The sequence below is a fragment of the Salvia splendens genome, chromosome 13 (genome assembly GCF_004379255.2).
Source record: "Salvia splendens isolate huo1 chromosome 13, SspV2, whole genome shotgun sequence".
Classification (NCBI taxonomy): Eukaryota; Viridiplantae; Streptophyta; class Magnoliopsida; order Lamiales; family Lamiaceae; genus Salvia; species Salvia splendens.
This window is the reverse complement of record NC_056044.1, coordinates 20393639-20410621: the sequence shown is the minus strand read 5'-3', so window position 1 is coordinate 20410621 and position 16983 is coordinate 20393639. Positions and strand designations below refer to the sequence as shown.

General features: G+C 34.3%; 1 protein-coding gene and 1 non-coding gene across 2 annotated transcripts; one reads left to right on the top strand and one right to left on the bottom strand.

Moving 5' to 3' along the window:
- The first annotated feature begins 2257 nt into the window (after positions 1–2257).
- On the top strand, positions 2258–2329 carry TRNAG-UCC. The gene has a single exon. It is a non-coding gene; the product is annotated as a tRNA-Gly (tRNA).
- A 260-nt stretch (positions 2330–2589) lies between these two features.
- LOC121760669 lies at positions 2590–3922 on the bottom strand. The gene is made up of 3 exons (XM_042156306.1): positions 3755–3922; positions 3118–3220; positions 2590–3052 (listed from the first exon to the last, which is right to left on the bottom strand). The coding sequence occupies exons 1-3, from the start codon at positions 3920–3922 to the stop codon at positions 2829–2831; spliced, it is 495 nt and encodes a 164-aa protein (XP_042012240.1). The 3' UTR covers positions 2590–2828.
- Positions 3923–16983: the final 13061 nt, after the last annotated feature.

Genomic DNA, 16983 nt, shown 5'->3' with positions numbered 1-16983 from the left:
CAGGAAAAAGTTGTAGCCTGACCCGGTAAGTTGAAAGTTAGAAAAATAAGCCAAAAATTTAAGGCTAAAAGTCGTCACTTTACCAAGTGAGGTATCTACTGGCAAAATAAAAAGTTCAAATCTTTGGTCTCTTGACTCATGTGTTTTTTCTTTTTACGGTTTATATTTTTAAACTTAGAAATCGTAGGACCCTACCTTGATACACCACTACCTTTAAGCCCCATTACACCCGAAACAAAGACATTAAGGAACTATCTTGTGCAATCCGATTCGAGGTATTAAATTTGTGGCAATACCGAGTGAACAGTCCTAACATCTCTGGTGAGAAATGAGTGACTGAGTGAATCCAATAGTGGTTTTGAAATTGAGCAATCTTGACGAACTGACACCTTGATTAAGTAAAAGCGAAAAGGAAGAAACATAAGCTACTGGCAAATGGATTGACTTCGATCTAATGCATCTATGTGAATATGTGTTTTTATTTCGAGTCTTGTTTTCTTTTTCGTCTTCTTTTACTTTCTTGAAATGAGTAAACCATGCCTGAAATTTGTCTTATCTTTTTCTTTTCTTTTTCTTTATACTTGGGGACAAGTATGTTTTAAGTGTGAGCAGTTTGATAAGGGCCATTTCATGCATCGGTTTAGGGGTAAAATGTACACTACTTGATTGGTTTTATCGCGCAAAGCAAGTGTTAAATCTGCAAAAATGCCTCTTGACCAAGGCAACAAGGCCAAACTGATCAAGCAAGTACAATAGGCGAAAAATGCCAGAAAGCGGGGGAGTTGATCAAGGGGGGTAATCAAGCAGTTAAGGAGGGGACCACTGGCTTCCAGAAGAAGGGCATGTGAGGCAATGAGCTGGATGGTGCGCATCATTCTGTTATCAAGGACAACGTTCTAGAAAGGGACACGTGTTGATATATGAGACGCAAGGACGGAGCTGAGTCATGAATATGTTACTGAAAAGCGTCGTCATTCTATAAGGAAAGCACGTAGCAATCGATGAGTCGCTCACTCTCAGCGTGAGCAAATATTCCCTGCCAAGATTGTTATCCAGCTGGAAGTCGATGCCGAGCTTATAAATAGAGGATGTGCCACCGCGCAAAGAAAAGAATCCGATCTTTTACTTTTCCGTCTTTAGTTTAGTTAGTTCTCTAGTTTAGTCCAGTCCTCTAGATAATTTAGATAAAGTAATGCTTAGTTAGAGAAAAGGGCGACCGAAGGGAGCGCTACAGAATACTCTATATCTGTCAGCGTTGTCTCAAGTTTCCTGTCGAGGATCTTCTCGGTTTACTAGCTTTCGTATTTTCTGAAGTGTTAGCTTAGTTTAATTTCAAGTTGCTTTGTAGTTAAAGTTTCGATCTTTCTGTACTTCGAATGTCCACTGTACTCGTTTGGATTCTGAGTATAAAATCAAAGTTGTTCTGTTTTCGTCATCATGTTTACTGTTCCAAGTAGTTAATTTTCATTCCAGTCTGAAATTCAATTGATCCAGTAGTTAAAATTCCCTTGAGCAAGTAGTTAGTTACTTTTATGTCTAAAGTAAAATCAGTAGTTAAAAACTCCCAAAGTTAAAGCGTGGCAGCAGTCAAACCTTATTCACTACGCACACACTCGATACACTAGTTTCTCTGTAGGATCGACCCCGAACTTGCCGCTTTACTGTTAATGTAGTGCAAAATTAGGAGTTTATAATTTACATTGGTGGCGTGCTAGAGCGAGAGCAACTTGATCAAGTGGCAACGACATTTGCTAACTGATCCATCCGGTTCAGTTATCTCTTCCATATTTTTAAAATAAAATAAAAAAGAATACTAATACTATAGTACTACTAATATTTAATTGTTTCTTCGGTTAACGAGAACTGAATTTTTCGGTTCGATATCAGTTAACCGACTAACCGATGACCGAATTCCTAATCTGGGTAGTATGATTTACTCATTTAAGTATGGTCTAGTAAATACAGCAATGTATGATCAATTTGGTTTCAAATTTCTACTATTGATTAATTTTGAATTTATTGAAGAAAGATTATAACTTATTATCCTTCCATCATTCAAATACTCAGTATTTTTTCACTCACACAAAATAGGTCATCTTAATAACTCGAAGAAGCAAATTCTCGTTTCACCGAATTCTACTTTTCAATCATAAATTATCACACCATATTCGATTATAAGTGATGTGAAATTTTTATTTTTGTCATATCATTCTCATATATCAGATCACATATTTTATTTTTCAAGATACATCAGCTAGCGTTTGTAGTCCAACGGTTAGGATAATTGCCTTCCAAGCAATAGACCCGGGTTCGACTCCCGGCAAATGCATTTTTAATTTAATTATGACCTAAATATTTTATTGTATTAGTCTTGATTATTTTCCATGCAACAATCTTTCATAAAACTATAAACAAAAAGTATATCAAAATCATCTGTAGTACTCGCAAATAAGAAGCATCTCCCAAACGCGCAAATAAATACAGATCATTAATCATGTTAGGGGGTGTTTGATAGTCTAGATGGTAGATAAAATAAGCTGCATGTTAAGTCATCAAAGCCCATCTCGGCCCGAGAAGACCCGAATTAAATTAGTTCAAAATGATTGATTATTTATTAGCCCAAAGAGGATGAGATAGCATATCCATCAGCCATATATAATATGAAATGACTAAGATAACCCTGCTTCTTTCTCTCAATCTCCCAATTTGACGTGAGGCGTGAGCAAAATCATCAATCTCCCAATTCTGAAAATTAGAGCTCCTTTCTCCAACAATTTTCAATCTGAATTTGACGAGAATTGTGATCAAATCGTCTCTAGTTTCAGAAATTAGGGCGAGCAAGCATCTTCAATTCCAGAATTTAGGCGATTTGTGATCTCTTCCTTCCTCAAACTCTGCCTCAAAATATCCATCTCCCTCTTCACCTCCTGCCGCTCCATCGCCGCCAGCTTCACCTCCAGAAACTCAATCCTCTCCCCCTTCGCCGCCACCTCCCGCTTCATCTCCAGCATCACATCCCCATCCCCCTCCGTCTTCCAGCACAATCTCTCCTCTGCACATCAAAATTCATCAATCACCGCATCCAATTTCACAAAGATAAACTCAATTCGAACTCACCTTCACGCGTTCGACGAATCAGATCATCGACCTCCACTTTAATCGCGAAATACCGCTCTTTCCACTTCTCGAGCGTTTGATCTCTCCTCGCTTGCTCTTTCCACTACCGCGTCGCTCGGGTTCTTCTCCTTCGTTTGCCAACTCCCCATTTCTCTCTCTCTCTCTCTCTTGACTCTGTTTCTGCAACTGGTGTTGAATAAGAAGAGAAATGGGTGGGGGAAGAGGCGCTGGATCGGAGAGAGCCCTATAACGTGGACACTCCAATAGCCCCGCCCCAAAATTTATCTATAGCCCCAAATTTTTTGTTCACGGCCCTAAAATTTTGTTTCTGTCGCTACGATAGACACTTCTAATAGCCCAAATTTTATAATCAATTTTCATTTTAACATTGTTTTTTATTTCAATCAAGTATAATAAAAATCATCGCAGTGTAAATAATTAGAAACCGAGATAATTGGGATCGAATACTTGTTGTATTGAAAAGGGTAAAATTGTACAACGAATATTTAAAATACAATACAAATAAAAACTCCGGCACCGTCTACTCGGTGTCGATGTCGGCTTCCTCGTCTTCTTCTCCGCCTCCCTCTTCTTCTCTGCCTCCCTCGCTGCTGTCAGCTGCATTTGCCCCAGTTGCCTCATCAGCCAACCCTAGACGCCGTTGAAGCCGAGTTATGAGCTTCAAGTATATATTCTTGATGAACGGGTCAGTCTCCGCTCCGTATTTGCCGCAGACGTCCTGCAGTTGTTGCATCAACTGTGCATCGAGGTTCTCCCTCAAGACCTCGGCAGGACCAGGAACCATCGGCGGTGGGTTGGGGCGGGCTGCATGAAACGCGATCCAGACGGTGCCGACGATAGGCGGGAGGCACTTCTAGCCCATCTGGCGCTGCGGATAGAGGCCTGTTGTCCCGGGGGCCGTCCTCGCCTAGTGTGTGTAGGGGCGGGCTCTTCGACTTGCTCGTCGCTCTGCTCGCACGAGTGCGAGCCGCTTCCGCTGCTGTAGTCCCCGGCAAGGTTGTGTCTTGTACGCTTCGGCGTAGGAGCTCCACTGACCTCTTGCGCGCAGATGGCCTTGAATTTCGGACAATCCGCGAGGACTTGATACTCCTCCCACATTGTGAACTTCGGTCAGCCCTCCGTGTTGTATTGGCCCATTGACATGGCCCTCACGTCTGCTTCGCTTCGGCTACTCTCAGCGTGCATAAGGTTGTTCTGGTATATGCACGCGAACAGCTTGGTAGGCGGGAGAATCCGAGACCACTTTTTGCGGATCTGTTCTGGGTCGCGCTCTCAGGCGCCCCGCGGCTTGAACTCGTCGTACGCCATCCAGACGCGCCTCCAGAAGCTCCACTAGGTCTGATCGGTGCCCACTGTGGGGTCCGATGTGATGGACTTCGCTTTCGTGTAGAGCTTGCCCCGTTTGTTCCCCGAGCCACGGCCACTGCCGACGCCGCTTCCCTCGCCACCGCCGCAGCCGACGCCACTGCCCGAGCCGCCACCGCCACCGCCACTGCGTCCGCCGCTCCTTCCGCCACCGCCCACTGCGCTGCTTTGGGTCGGAATGGGCGTTTCCACCCGTGCAACCGGCGTATCCGGGACGCCGGAACTGAGCAGCCCCATCATGGTATCCAGTGCGTCTTGATCTGCTTCGGTGTAAGGAGAGTGACTAGATGGGAAAGGGGACTCCGAACGTGGCTGGTTAAGCGCGTCGAGGTTGGGTCTGTAATCTCCAAACGCCGACCGACTCAGTTTCCGCTGAAAAGGTGGGGGCGTTGGAGAAAACCTCCACGACTGAGATGGATGAAGGTTTGGACTCGATGCCCACGGCGGGGGGTTTGACTCCAACTCCACGGCTGGGACGGAGACCCACCATAGCCTGACGGCTGAGAAGAATAGCCGCCATATCCCGACGGCTGAGTAGGATAGCCGTCATATCCCTGTGAAGGATTGCCGCCAGAGCCCGATTCCTGCGAGTCGGGTGATTCATCGTCTCTACTATGCATTCTTAGAGAGTGAAAGTGTAGATAGTGAATGAAGGGAGAGTGTGTGAAAAAGGTGAAAAATTCGAGGACCGCCGGCGCACTATGGCCGGCGCGCCTATAGGCGCGGCGAAAGGCCTCCCGGCGCGTCCTCGCCCCGGTTTCGCCGAATGCCGGTCCGCCCCAAAATTCTCGTCCGCCCCGGGGCAGACGTCGCCTACACTATGGTTCGCCCCACGCCCGCCCCAACACGCGGCTATCCATAGTGGATACCCTAATTTTTTGGGTTTGTGAGAAATGGGAAAGAAATTGAGTTGTGTGAGACGGATAGATCTGGAATAATATTAATTTCATAGGGTTAGATTAGTCATTTTAGGTTTTTATCTTGATTTTCATCTTTGTTAACAAACAAGATGACTAAATTAATTATCTTGGATTTAATTTCACTTTTTATCTTAAGCCCATATTAAATTATCTTGGATTTAATTCTCAATTTTTATCTTAAGCTCATATTAATTAGTTATCCTGTGATAATTTAACATGACTATCAAACAGCCCGAGTAATATTATTCACCATAACTATCATGCTATTATTGTTGCGTTGAGAAAAGGTAATGTAGCGAATAATCACTTAATAAATAGAGTTAAATAACTTGTTTTCATTGCCTCTTCTTTATTCGTTTGGATTTTAGCGCGATATTCCATTGTGTTTACACTCTTTGTACTTATACCCATTTGTCTAATAAATTATTTAATCCATCACTTTTATACTAGTACCATATTATTTGGAGTGGAAAACTGGAAATGATTGTCTCATGATTCAAATCATAATGGTTAACCATAAAAGTTATAGTAGTACTAGTATTTAAGTATTTGCAAATGGAGACAGGCTGGTCCATAAAGTTATTTTAGTAAGATCTATATGTTCATAAATAAATTTTTTGTAACAGTAAGGAATTTCGCATAATATAAAAAAAAATTCAATGATTTATACAAAAGATAAATTTTTTAAAATTGATATAGATTAAATCCCGTAGCCATTATTTGGCGGTTATGTTACACCAAGATAATGATATTTATTCAAATTAAACTATTGTCATGTTTGGTTGCGAGGATCTGTTTGGAAAAGTAATCTGATTCCTTAAATTTTAAATTCATGTGTTTGTTTCGGTTTTTAATCAAATTGGGAAAGTAATCAGAATTCCGAGAACAAGGAAAGTTAGTACAACTTTCCAGGATTCTTTTTCCTAGTTTTAGGATTCTTACATATTTAATGCAATATATTATTATTATTATTATTATTACAATATTTTAAAAATAATTTAATATTATAAATTGTACTTAATTTTATTATAATAAATAAATATAATTAAATTATCATAATTATAACTATATTATATAATATTTATATATAATTGTTATTATCATAATAATGATTAATAATTTATTAAATAATTAAAATATAATTGTATAATATAAATCATATAATAATAAATAATAATTATTACTTTATAAATTAATAATAATCAATAAAATCGTAGTGAAATTTTATATTATAAAATTTATTTAACTATAGTATCCGGTAAATATTATAATAATAATAATAATAATAATAATAATAATAATATTTATTATTATAATCATTTACGATTATAATACTCCATGTAACTATAAATACAATTATATTATTATATATTGGGATGAATAATCCATATTTAAACTATCCATCATAATAATAAATATAATAATATTATAATTATTATTTTTTGAAATTAATAATTTATTAAAATTTTTATATTATTATTCTTTTTTATAAATAAAAAATAATAAATATATTTTTAGTTTGGTGTTTAATTCAAATATAAAATTTAAAATCTTGATATTTTTCAAATACAGGAAAATAAAGTTATTAGGAATCATATTTCTGGGATTCATTTTCCGATGAATCATTATCCTTGCCAACTTTACTTTCCCCTCAACCAAACATGGCATATGTATTTAGTGATTATGATACAGTTTTATATAACCCGTGTCCTGTATCCAGCCCATATAAAATGCACTGAAAAACCTATGAACTGTATTAACTAGAAAACTAACTTTCAATTTGGTCAAGGTACAAATCTTGTCTTGGATATTGAACCTAAAAAATATTAATAAAATACGTACATTATTACCCTCTAAAATTTTGCTATCATAATTATTTTCCTTATATATACTATCTTAATTAAGGTAATTTAGGCTATCATATTTAGGATATAATTTAGGATAGTTTGTAACACTATCATAGGGAAAAAAATCATTGACTTTGACTATGAATTTATGATAGCGTTATATAGAGTTGTGATCAATGTCGAACTAATTTTAAAGACCGAACTAGAGACCAAAGCTGGGCCATTAGATCTAGTTTATTTGATGAGATGTGCTGCTGTGTAAATTTTTCGGTCTTCATTACAGGCCTATTTTACTTCATTGTATAGGTTTATTACTTTATTCCGTACGTAATACCTTGAAACTACAACATGTTTTTACTTTCTTCCAGTAGGTTTTGAAATGATTCAACATATGTTTCATTTGAATTCATTGACCTGAGTTTTTACTTTATTTACATTAAAAAATACAATTTATTCAAGTAAGTTTATTACTTCATTCAGAAACGTTATTACTTCATTGGATAAGGTTTTTACTTCATTCCAGTAGGACTTCAAATGCTTCTACACATACTTCATTCCAATAATTTATTACATCATTCCATGTATTTATTACACAATATCAGTGTTGTGGCGGTGGTGATAGATATTGTAGAGAGAAAGAACGGCATGCGATGGCGAAACCACATTTACGTACTGCAATGAAGTAATAATCCTACTAGAATGAAGTAAAAACCTACTGGAATGAAGTTAAATCTTCGTAACATGTTAGTATGACTTATTTACCTTCGGATGAATTAAAATAGACTCGTGATGAAGGCGAAAATAATTGATAAATTTGTGTCTCTCATCCATAAAATCTAGATCTAAAAACCCTAATTTGGTATGGTTCGGTGGTTCGGTCTTTAAGAGTGGATTTGTGAATAATGGGACTCGCGTTATACATTCTCAAATAAATTTTAATATTTAAAAATTAAATAATTTTATTACTTATATTTTCAAATAAATTTTTATTTAATTATTTTGTATAATCCTCCCGCAGTTTGTTTCCTTTTTTTCGGTAAACTTTCTAAAATAAATTTACATGAGGTATATAAATTATCAATGCGATAACAATAAAATCATTTATCTTAACATATGAAAAATAATAAAAATAAGTAAACATTTTTGTTATTGAAATGTGAATTACTATATTATAAAATAATATAATCATAACGACGAAGCATTTTCTTTGCGTTATCTTTTTATTTTTGTAATACTTTTCTTTCTTATTATTTTTCCTTCATTAAATATCCAAAATTAAATTGTGAATATTTTCAATTTTAAATTAAAAGGAAATATTAATTTATATACTATATATACAGTAGTAATAAATTTGGAAAATTGAATCTTTTCCTAAATGATATTCAATTATTCAAAGGATTAATTTGTAATATATTAACTTATATTAAATCAAGTAACAATCGTAAATATGCTTTAAATATGAAATAGTACTAGTATTAAGTAACTTATAGTCACTAATTCAATTATGACTCAAACCCTCAAAATTAAATTATAAATTACTATAAGGGTACTGATAAATTAACAAAGATTGTATATACAAAGTAGGATATTTTAGGTATTTTACATTTACAATAAATTTATAATGATTACTTAAATTAAGGTATTACATAATTAACCTTCTCTTACCATTTAGGAAAAAATAAGCATTCCATAACCAACATTTATACATTTTAGGAAAATATTTACTACATCTTCCTAATCAAAGCATAATTTCTTCTTTCACTAATCAATATTTATTCCGCAAACTAAATTCCATAATCAACATTTATACATTTTAGGAAAATATTTACTACATCTTCCTAATCAAAGCATAATTTCTTCTTTCATTAATCAATATTTATTCCGCAAACTAAATTATCGTTTGAATGGTTAGATCAATGAGCAATTGCAGTAAAAAATATTAGAAAGAATTAGGCACGTGGAGTTTGATTCATATGAATATTATTTCTTCATTCCATTTTATCTCTCCCCTCATACTATCACACAACTCTCTTCCCTCTATAACACAAATCATTTAAGTTGTTTTTTTCTATCCATGTATTGTGACCACAACATACATGAAGATTAATAGTTTAATGCAATTGGATATATACTTAATTTCACATCAATAGAAATAATAATAGTATTTCGTATGATAGTACTAAAAAATTAAGTTTATATGCATATAGTCATTTTTTAGTTAAGAAATTTAAAAATTATTTAATAATAAAATAATTAGATGTTAAATACTAATACGATTTCGTTGGATGATAACATGAAAAACATATAGTTATTTTTATAACTTAGAATTTTAAGAATTATTTAATACTCCTAATAAAATAATTGGTTACGAATGATTATGATTATGATTATTTCATTTGATGATAGCAATAAGAAATTAAGGATACGTGATATAGTCATTTTTTATAATTAGAAATTTAGAAATTATTCATTAATAAATCATTAGATGTGAAATACTAATACGATTTCTTTGGATAATAACACGAAGAACATGTAGTCGTTTTATAACTTAGAATTTTAAGAATTATTTAATACTCCTAATAAAATAATTGCATATGAATGACTATGATTATTTCGTTTGATGATAGCACTAAGAAATTAAGTATACGTGAATGATATAGTCATTTTATTATAATTATAAATTTAGAAATTATTCAATAATAAATCATTAGATGTGAAATACTAATACGATTTCTTTGAATGATAACACGAACAAATTTTAGTACAAATGCTATAGTCATTTTTTATAATTAGAAATTTAAAAATTATTTAATAATAAAATCATTGGATGTGAAATACTAATACGATTTCTTTGGATTATAACATGCCGAAATTATTAAGTATATATGCATGTAGTCATGTTTATAACTTATAATATAAGAATGATTTAATAATAAAATAATTAGATGTGAATGACTATGGTTATTTCGTTTATAGCACTATGAAATTAAGTATACATGATATAGTCATTTTTTATAGTTAGAAATTTAAAAATTATTTAATAATAAATCATTAGATGTGAAATACTAATACGATTTCTTTGGATGATAACACGAAAAAATTAAGTACATATGCTAGTCATTTTTTATAATTAAAATTTAAAAATTATTTGATAATAAAATCATTGGATGTTAAATACTAATACGATTTCTTTGGATGATAACATGACAAAATTAAGTATATACGCATGTAGTCATTTTAATAACTTAGAATTTAAGAATTATTTAATAAAAATATTTGAATGTGAATGACTGCGATTATTTCGTTTGATTTAGCACTTAATATTAGTATATATGAACGTAATCATTTTTTTAATTAAGAAATTTAAAAGTTATTTTAATAAAATAATTCAATGTGAAATACTAATACGATTTCTTTGGATGATAACACAAAGAAATTGAGTATATATGCATGTAGTCGTTTTTAACTTAGAATTTTAAGAATTATTTAATAATAAAATGATAAGAAGTGAATGACTATGATTATTTTGTTTGATGATAGAAATTAAGTATATATGATATAGTCAAAAATTTTAATTAGAAATTAAAAAATTATTCAATAATAACGTGAAATACTAATACGATTTCTTTGGACGATAACACAAAGAAATTAATTATATATGCTATAGTCATTTTTATAATTAGAAATTTAAAAATTATTCGATAATAAAATCATTGGATGTGAAAGACTAATACGATTTCTTTGGATGATAACACGAGCAAATTAAGTATATATGTATGTAGACATTTTTACAACTTAGAATTTTAAAAATTATTCGATAATAAAGTAACTGGATGTGAATGACAATGATTATTTCGTTTGATGATAACACTGAGAAATTAAGTATACACGACGCATATAGTATTTTTTTATTTATAAATTTAAAAGTCATTATTTAACAAAATATTTAGATGTGAAATGCTAATATGATTTTTTTGGACGATAAAATGAAAAAAATTAAGTATATTTGCATGAGCCGTTTTTATAACTTATAATTTTTAAAATTATTTAATAATAAATTCAGTGGATGCGGATGATTGTGATTATTTCATTTGATGATACCACTAAGAAATTAAGTATATATAGTCTAATTTAGAAAATTAAAAATTATTTAATAATAAAATAATTAGTTGTGAATGACTATGACTATTTCGTTTGATGATACCACGAATAAATTAAGTATATATGCATGTAGTCTTGCGAGTTGTGTGTGTCATCTTTATTGTCCGACTCATATGCACACAATGTTTCATCTTCATCGTCGGATCCAAACATGTTGTACAAAATACCATTGATGTTATAACTATATTATGTTATATTTTGAGCTATTACATTATATTAGTCAAAGATGTTGTAAAAATCTTTCGATTCCCATTTATTTAGGCAAATTTCGTAAATTAATTTATGAAATTTGTCTAAATAAATGGGAATTGAAGTTTAAAGGTATCCCTTCCATTTTTAAATGATAACTTTAGTTAGATAGAAATATTATTAGTCAAGAAATTCAATTTATGAAATTCGCCTAAATAAATGGGAATTCAAATTTGGTGATATCACTTCTATTTTTAAATGATAGTACTAGTTAAATAGAAATTTTATTAATCAAGAAATTCAATTTTTGATATTTGCCTAAAAAACTGAAAGCGTATTATTGCAGTGACAGTGATTGTATACAGTTTCATTTATATTGTATGATTTGAATCATAAAAGGTTCATCTATATTTGAAATTTGACCTAAACAAATGGAAGTGTATTATTGCATTGATTGTAGTATATAATTTTATACCTTATGTAATTCATGTAATTTGGTAGTGAGTTGACTTTACAAATTAATAAAAGGATAGTTTAGTGAAAATATATTAGTTAATAAAAAAACTAATTGTCATGACCGCACTTGTTAAGGATAGCATAGTCGGGGAACTGTGACTAGGGGTGGGGTATAAGAAGCGGGAAAAGAATTAAGGAAAAGTAAAATCAAACATTGGTTGCGAGACATGACTAATCAAGTGCTGATACATAGAAGAAAAGATACTCGATCATGAAAACTTGAGTAATTATTTGTAAAAATTTTAAAATATCAGAGTTTTGAACAAAATAGACTTGAGTCTTTTAAGATGCACAACGGAAGCAAATGAACGCGGTTCCATATGTATGAAGACATGAACCTCCGAGAGTCAAAATCTGACTGAATTAAATGTCTTGTCTCAATAGCACTTCCTCCACCACTTCGCTGCTCAACCTGCACATTTAAAAAAATACATGCAGGGCTGAGTACAAAAGTACTCAGTGAACACATTGCCGAAAGTTACACATATATAATAAAAGTCACTGTCATCATGCCATCGCAGTAACACACAGGGTTTTTCTTAAAGGCCCGAGCTTATTAAGTTCATTTTCATAAAGTTCGTCTGATCAGACTAAGTTCATTCTAGTAATCTTCCATATCTAATAGTTCATAGTGTGTCGGGAAGGTGGCCACCTTCCACGATAACATTGACCGCCCAACCCTTACGATGACACACGGTTCATTCCTTTGTGTACACTAACTCGAATAGGATTTTCGGTCCTATTAGAGTCCGAATTCGTTTCATTCATTCCTTTTTGGCATAGCCAAAACAGATAGGCATCATAAAACAAATAATTTTATGACATGATAACCTTTAAAAGAAAGTAAGTGCAATTTTAGCAAACTGAAGTCATTTCATAGATATTTGATAAATTTTTATCCACACTTAATGTGTTGGATATAAAGCCCACCTCGATGCTTCCAAAAATACCCTTCGCAAGCTCGGTTTCGAAAATCAACTCCTTGAACAAGCACTTCTTGATAGAGGGTATTAATTCAATTAGTCGTAAGAACATTCATAAAAGATGATATGCAATGATCTTACATGGGATATGCATCCTACGTTCAAGGTTTAGATTAAAAGAAAGTTCATTCGATTCAAGCTCGCGTCACTCTAAATAATTTAGAGACTTTAATTACTTGAAAAAAAAAATTGGAAAACTCATTAAGCCCATATTTTAACTTATCCATAAGAAATTCATCAAGAGATCAAATATTAATTGACTCTAGAGATTTGAAAAGAAAATAATTAATCGTGAGATTAATTATTTAAACAAACCGAACGATTTAAGAAATTATTTGAAACCACCATCAATTAAACTGAAAAGCCCAACATCTCTCATTTCCTCTCAAAACTCGGCCCAAAGAGAAGATTTAATGGAGCCCAATCAAATTATTAAAGTTTTGGCCCAACATGAGCCCAAGTCCTAAAATTCAAAAGTGAACCCTACATTCACCATCCAAAACAGATTTGTCTTAAGAGGGTGAGCACCTCTCTCTTCTCCCCTCTTTCTCTCTCACCGATCTCTAACTCTCCCTCGTTCCTCTCTGTTCACCGGCGTTCGGCCGGTCATGGCGTCGCATGCGAGCGCCGCACGCACCGCGGGCTGCACGCCGCCCACCTGTCCACCGTCAGCAGCTCATGGATTAGGCCTGACGCCTTTGTCACGCTGCTGCTCGTACTCCCACCGTCCGCTCCTTCTCGCGCAGCTGCGTCGTCGTCTACCAAGTACGTCCCTCTTTCCTTTCTCATCTTCCTCTTTCTCTTTATCACACACACACATACATACGCTTTCCCCTTCATCTCTCACTTCCGTTCTTCCAAAACAGGTCCGGCAGCCCCGTCGCTTTGTCGGCTCGCCGGCGTGTGAGCCCAGCCGCCATCGCGGGGTTGGGGCAGCAGGGTCGTTCCGGATGCGACGTTGCAGCCGCCGGAGCTTCGTCGGCAGCTGGTGTGTCGAGGGGCAGTGGCGACGCCGGAAGGGCAGTGGGGTGCTCAACGTTCGAACTCTTAACGCTAAGTCTTTGTTCTAAGGCTTGATATTTAGATTGTGGTTGAAAGAAGTTCGTGGTTTCAAATTTGTTCTTGTAAGAAAACAATGTGCTCAAGACTCTTGATTGTGAATTTTAGTTAAAAGAACATTTGGGTATGAACATACATGTTTCCAAGTCCTTGATAGCATGAAAAGTATGTGATGGTGTTGGATGAAGTCTCTATATTTAGCATGTTAAAAGAATTCTAGCATAATTGGTCTATAGATGATTGAGGAGACAAAAATGGTTTGGAGTTCAAGTATATTGGTTCAAGTATATGATGGCTAAGTTGAGCATGAAATGGTGAGCATGGTTGATCTATAAATGTTGGTATGAAAGAGTATAGTTTGAATGAACTTACCCTGAGGAGATGAGGAAGAAGAGGTGACGATGAGAGACTCAGTTTTTCCTTTAGCTTTCACCTTCTATATCTTTACTTGATGATACCCTTCCTTGAACCAAATTTTGATGGTAGCTCTTTGTTGGTGAAGTAAAAGAATTTGGAGTGTAAAGGAGGTTATATATATATATATATAGACAAAAGAGAAACAATGAACAAATTCTCCCATCTCGTCATTTCGAAACGACGGCTATTAAATGAGACCGTCGTTTGGAAAACATGAAATTTCATTTGGAGTTGAACCGTTGTTCGTAGAACGCGAACCGTCATTTGGAAAACGTGAAATTTCGTTTGGAGTTGAACCGTCGTTTGGAAAACGTGCTTGATGTGATGCGGTTCTTCTATTTTTTGTCAAACTTTTCGTCTTGATATGATGTCGAAAGTGTATTTGACACGTGTTCTATTCTTTCGTGTAGGTATCGGGAGTGCAAAAATTGTGGTGATCGAGCAAGACCCGGAGGATGGAAGACGGGCTGTCCTGGGGCTGCCCGGCACTCGGCACGGCTGCCCGGCGCGAGTCCGTCCCGGCACGACTCTTGTGATGTCCGAAAACGTGTTCATATTCTAATCTAGCATCGAACTCGTTGTAAAAACGCTTTTGGACTTTTATTTGCAGAAAGAACCTCTTAAACTAGCTATTAGTTCTTCACTGCTAAAAGAACTTCATACATCTGATGACATGATACTTACTTTAAACATATCACTCGATCACAACGCGAGGTAAAAGAGATTAGATACGAGTAACAACACTAAAGAGTCGATTTTTCACATGTTAGAACCAAAAAAAGCAGGTGTCACACTAATTTAATAAAAAATAATTTAAAATATAAGGGTATATTGTATATACAATTTTTGTTAATATATCTTTACTCTTAATATAAATTTCTCTTGTTTACTAGTGTTAACGTTCATATCTAAAGTTCCTAGAATCTCGATCCATTTACCAACACAGAGTAACATGTGTGCATCATTAAAATTAAATTATGAGTAAAGTAATGTGCATCGTTTGATAAGCTAGTATAGCCAAGATATAGATATATATCAATTCATTTCTAAATGTTTGATATCCTATTTACACTATCATGAAGGCAGTGTAATTCACTGTAGCCCATCTTGGGCCCGCAGATAATGCCTCAAAATATGCAGATACGTATCTTACCAATTTGGTGGGATACTATTCCTACTTCAATTTATGGATCCAGATAAAATAAAAAATCTCCTTCATACCTTTCATACCCTTTTGTCGTCAATCTTCCATTCACACAATCCTCCGTTGACGTAGAGAGGCGGATTTGCATAATCGTATTCACTTCAATTTGAGGGCAATCTGCCTCTTCTCTATCTAGATTCATTCTCTTTCTAGAATTTCTCCCTCTCTGTTCTTGTTTTTTTTTCTTTTTTTCGACAAGTTGGCCAGAAGACGGTCTCTTTGAAATTTCATCTGCAAGGATTTCATCTGGTCAGTTCTTCATTTTTCGTTATTTCTCTATTCTCTATTAGCTTTTTCACTATGAAATTCTTTGTGAGTTATAAATTTGTTGTCTATTGCGATTGAATTTTTCTGCCCCCAATTCAATGGAATTGAAGAGTTTCATATATATTTGTAGCCTATTGTGATTGAATTTTTCTATCCCCAATGGAATAGATATAAATTATGCGATAGAATTGTGATCGGATACAATGAATTCAATATTCTGTTCAATATGGTATCATGTAGTAAGAGCAATTACATGTAGTGGAGCTATTTGGAGCAGCATGTTCTCTTTCTCTCTGTAGTGAAGATTGATGGACGAGGGAGAGGGAGAGGGAGGGAGCAGTTGACAGTGGTGTTAGACTTTTGACTTGTTATGGATGATGAGAATTTTCTAGCCACAATTCCATATTCTGCCTCCAGATGTTAGCCACAAACAAAGCTTTTAAAAGTGACCGAGTGAATTGGCATGCCAACCATTTCAAAATTAAATCCATTACAAAGTTCCTTAAGAATCTTGTTGATGATGTGTGTAGTTTTAGTGAAAATTTTTCTGCTAGTTTTCGTAGTTTTTCATTAAACTTAGTAGGTCTTTCTTTGCCTTTCTTTGGGTCATTTATCGTGTTCAATTTAGTGTTCATACATCCAGCATAGAACATAAGATTTATTTAACAAATTATTGGATTGTTTGTAAATTTTGTTAAAGGTTTGCCTTATATGTTTGTGTGTTTAAATCATTTGCTAGTGAATTGTTGTCTAATATATAGTCAGATTATTATGTTTTTTATCAGGTAACAGTGTTATGGAGACTCGTAAATTATCTGGTGCATCAATTGCCTTAATACTTGAGGACATCTTGCACAACTACAGGTTCGAAACAATGTGTATTCTTTACCTAATAGCTGCAAGGACTCGTAGCAGAG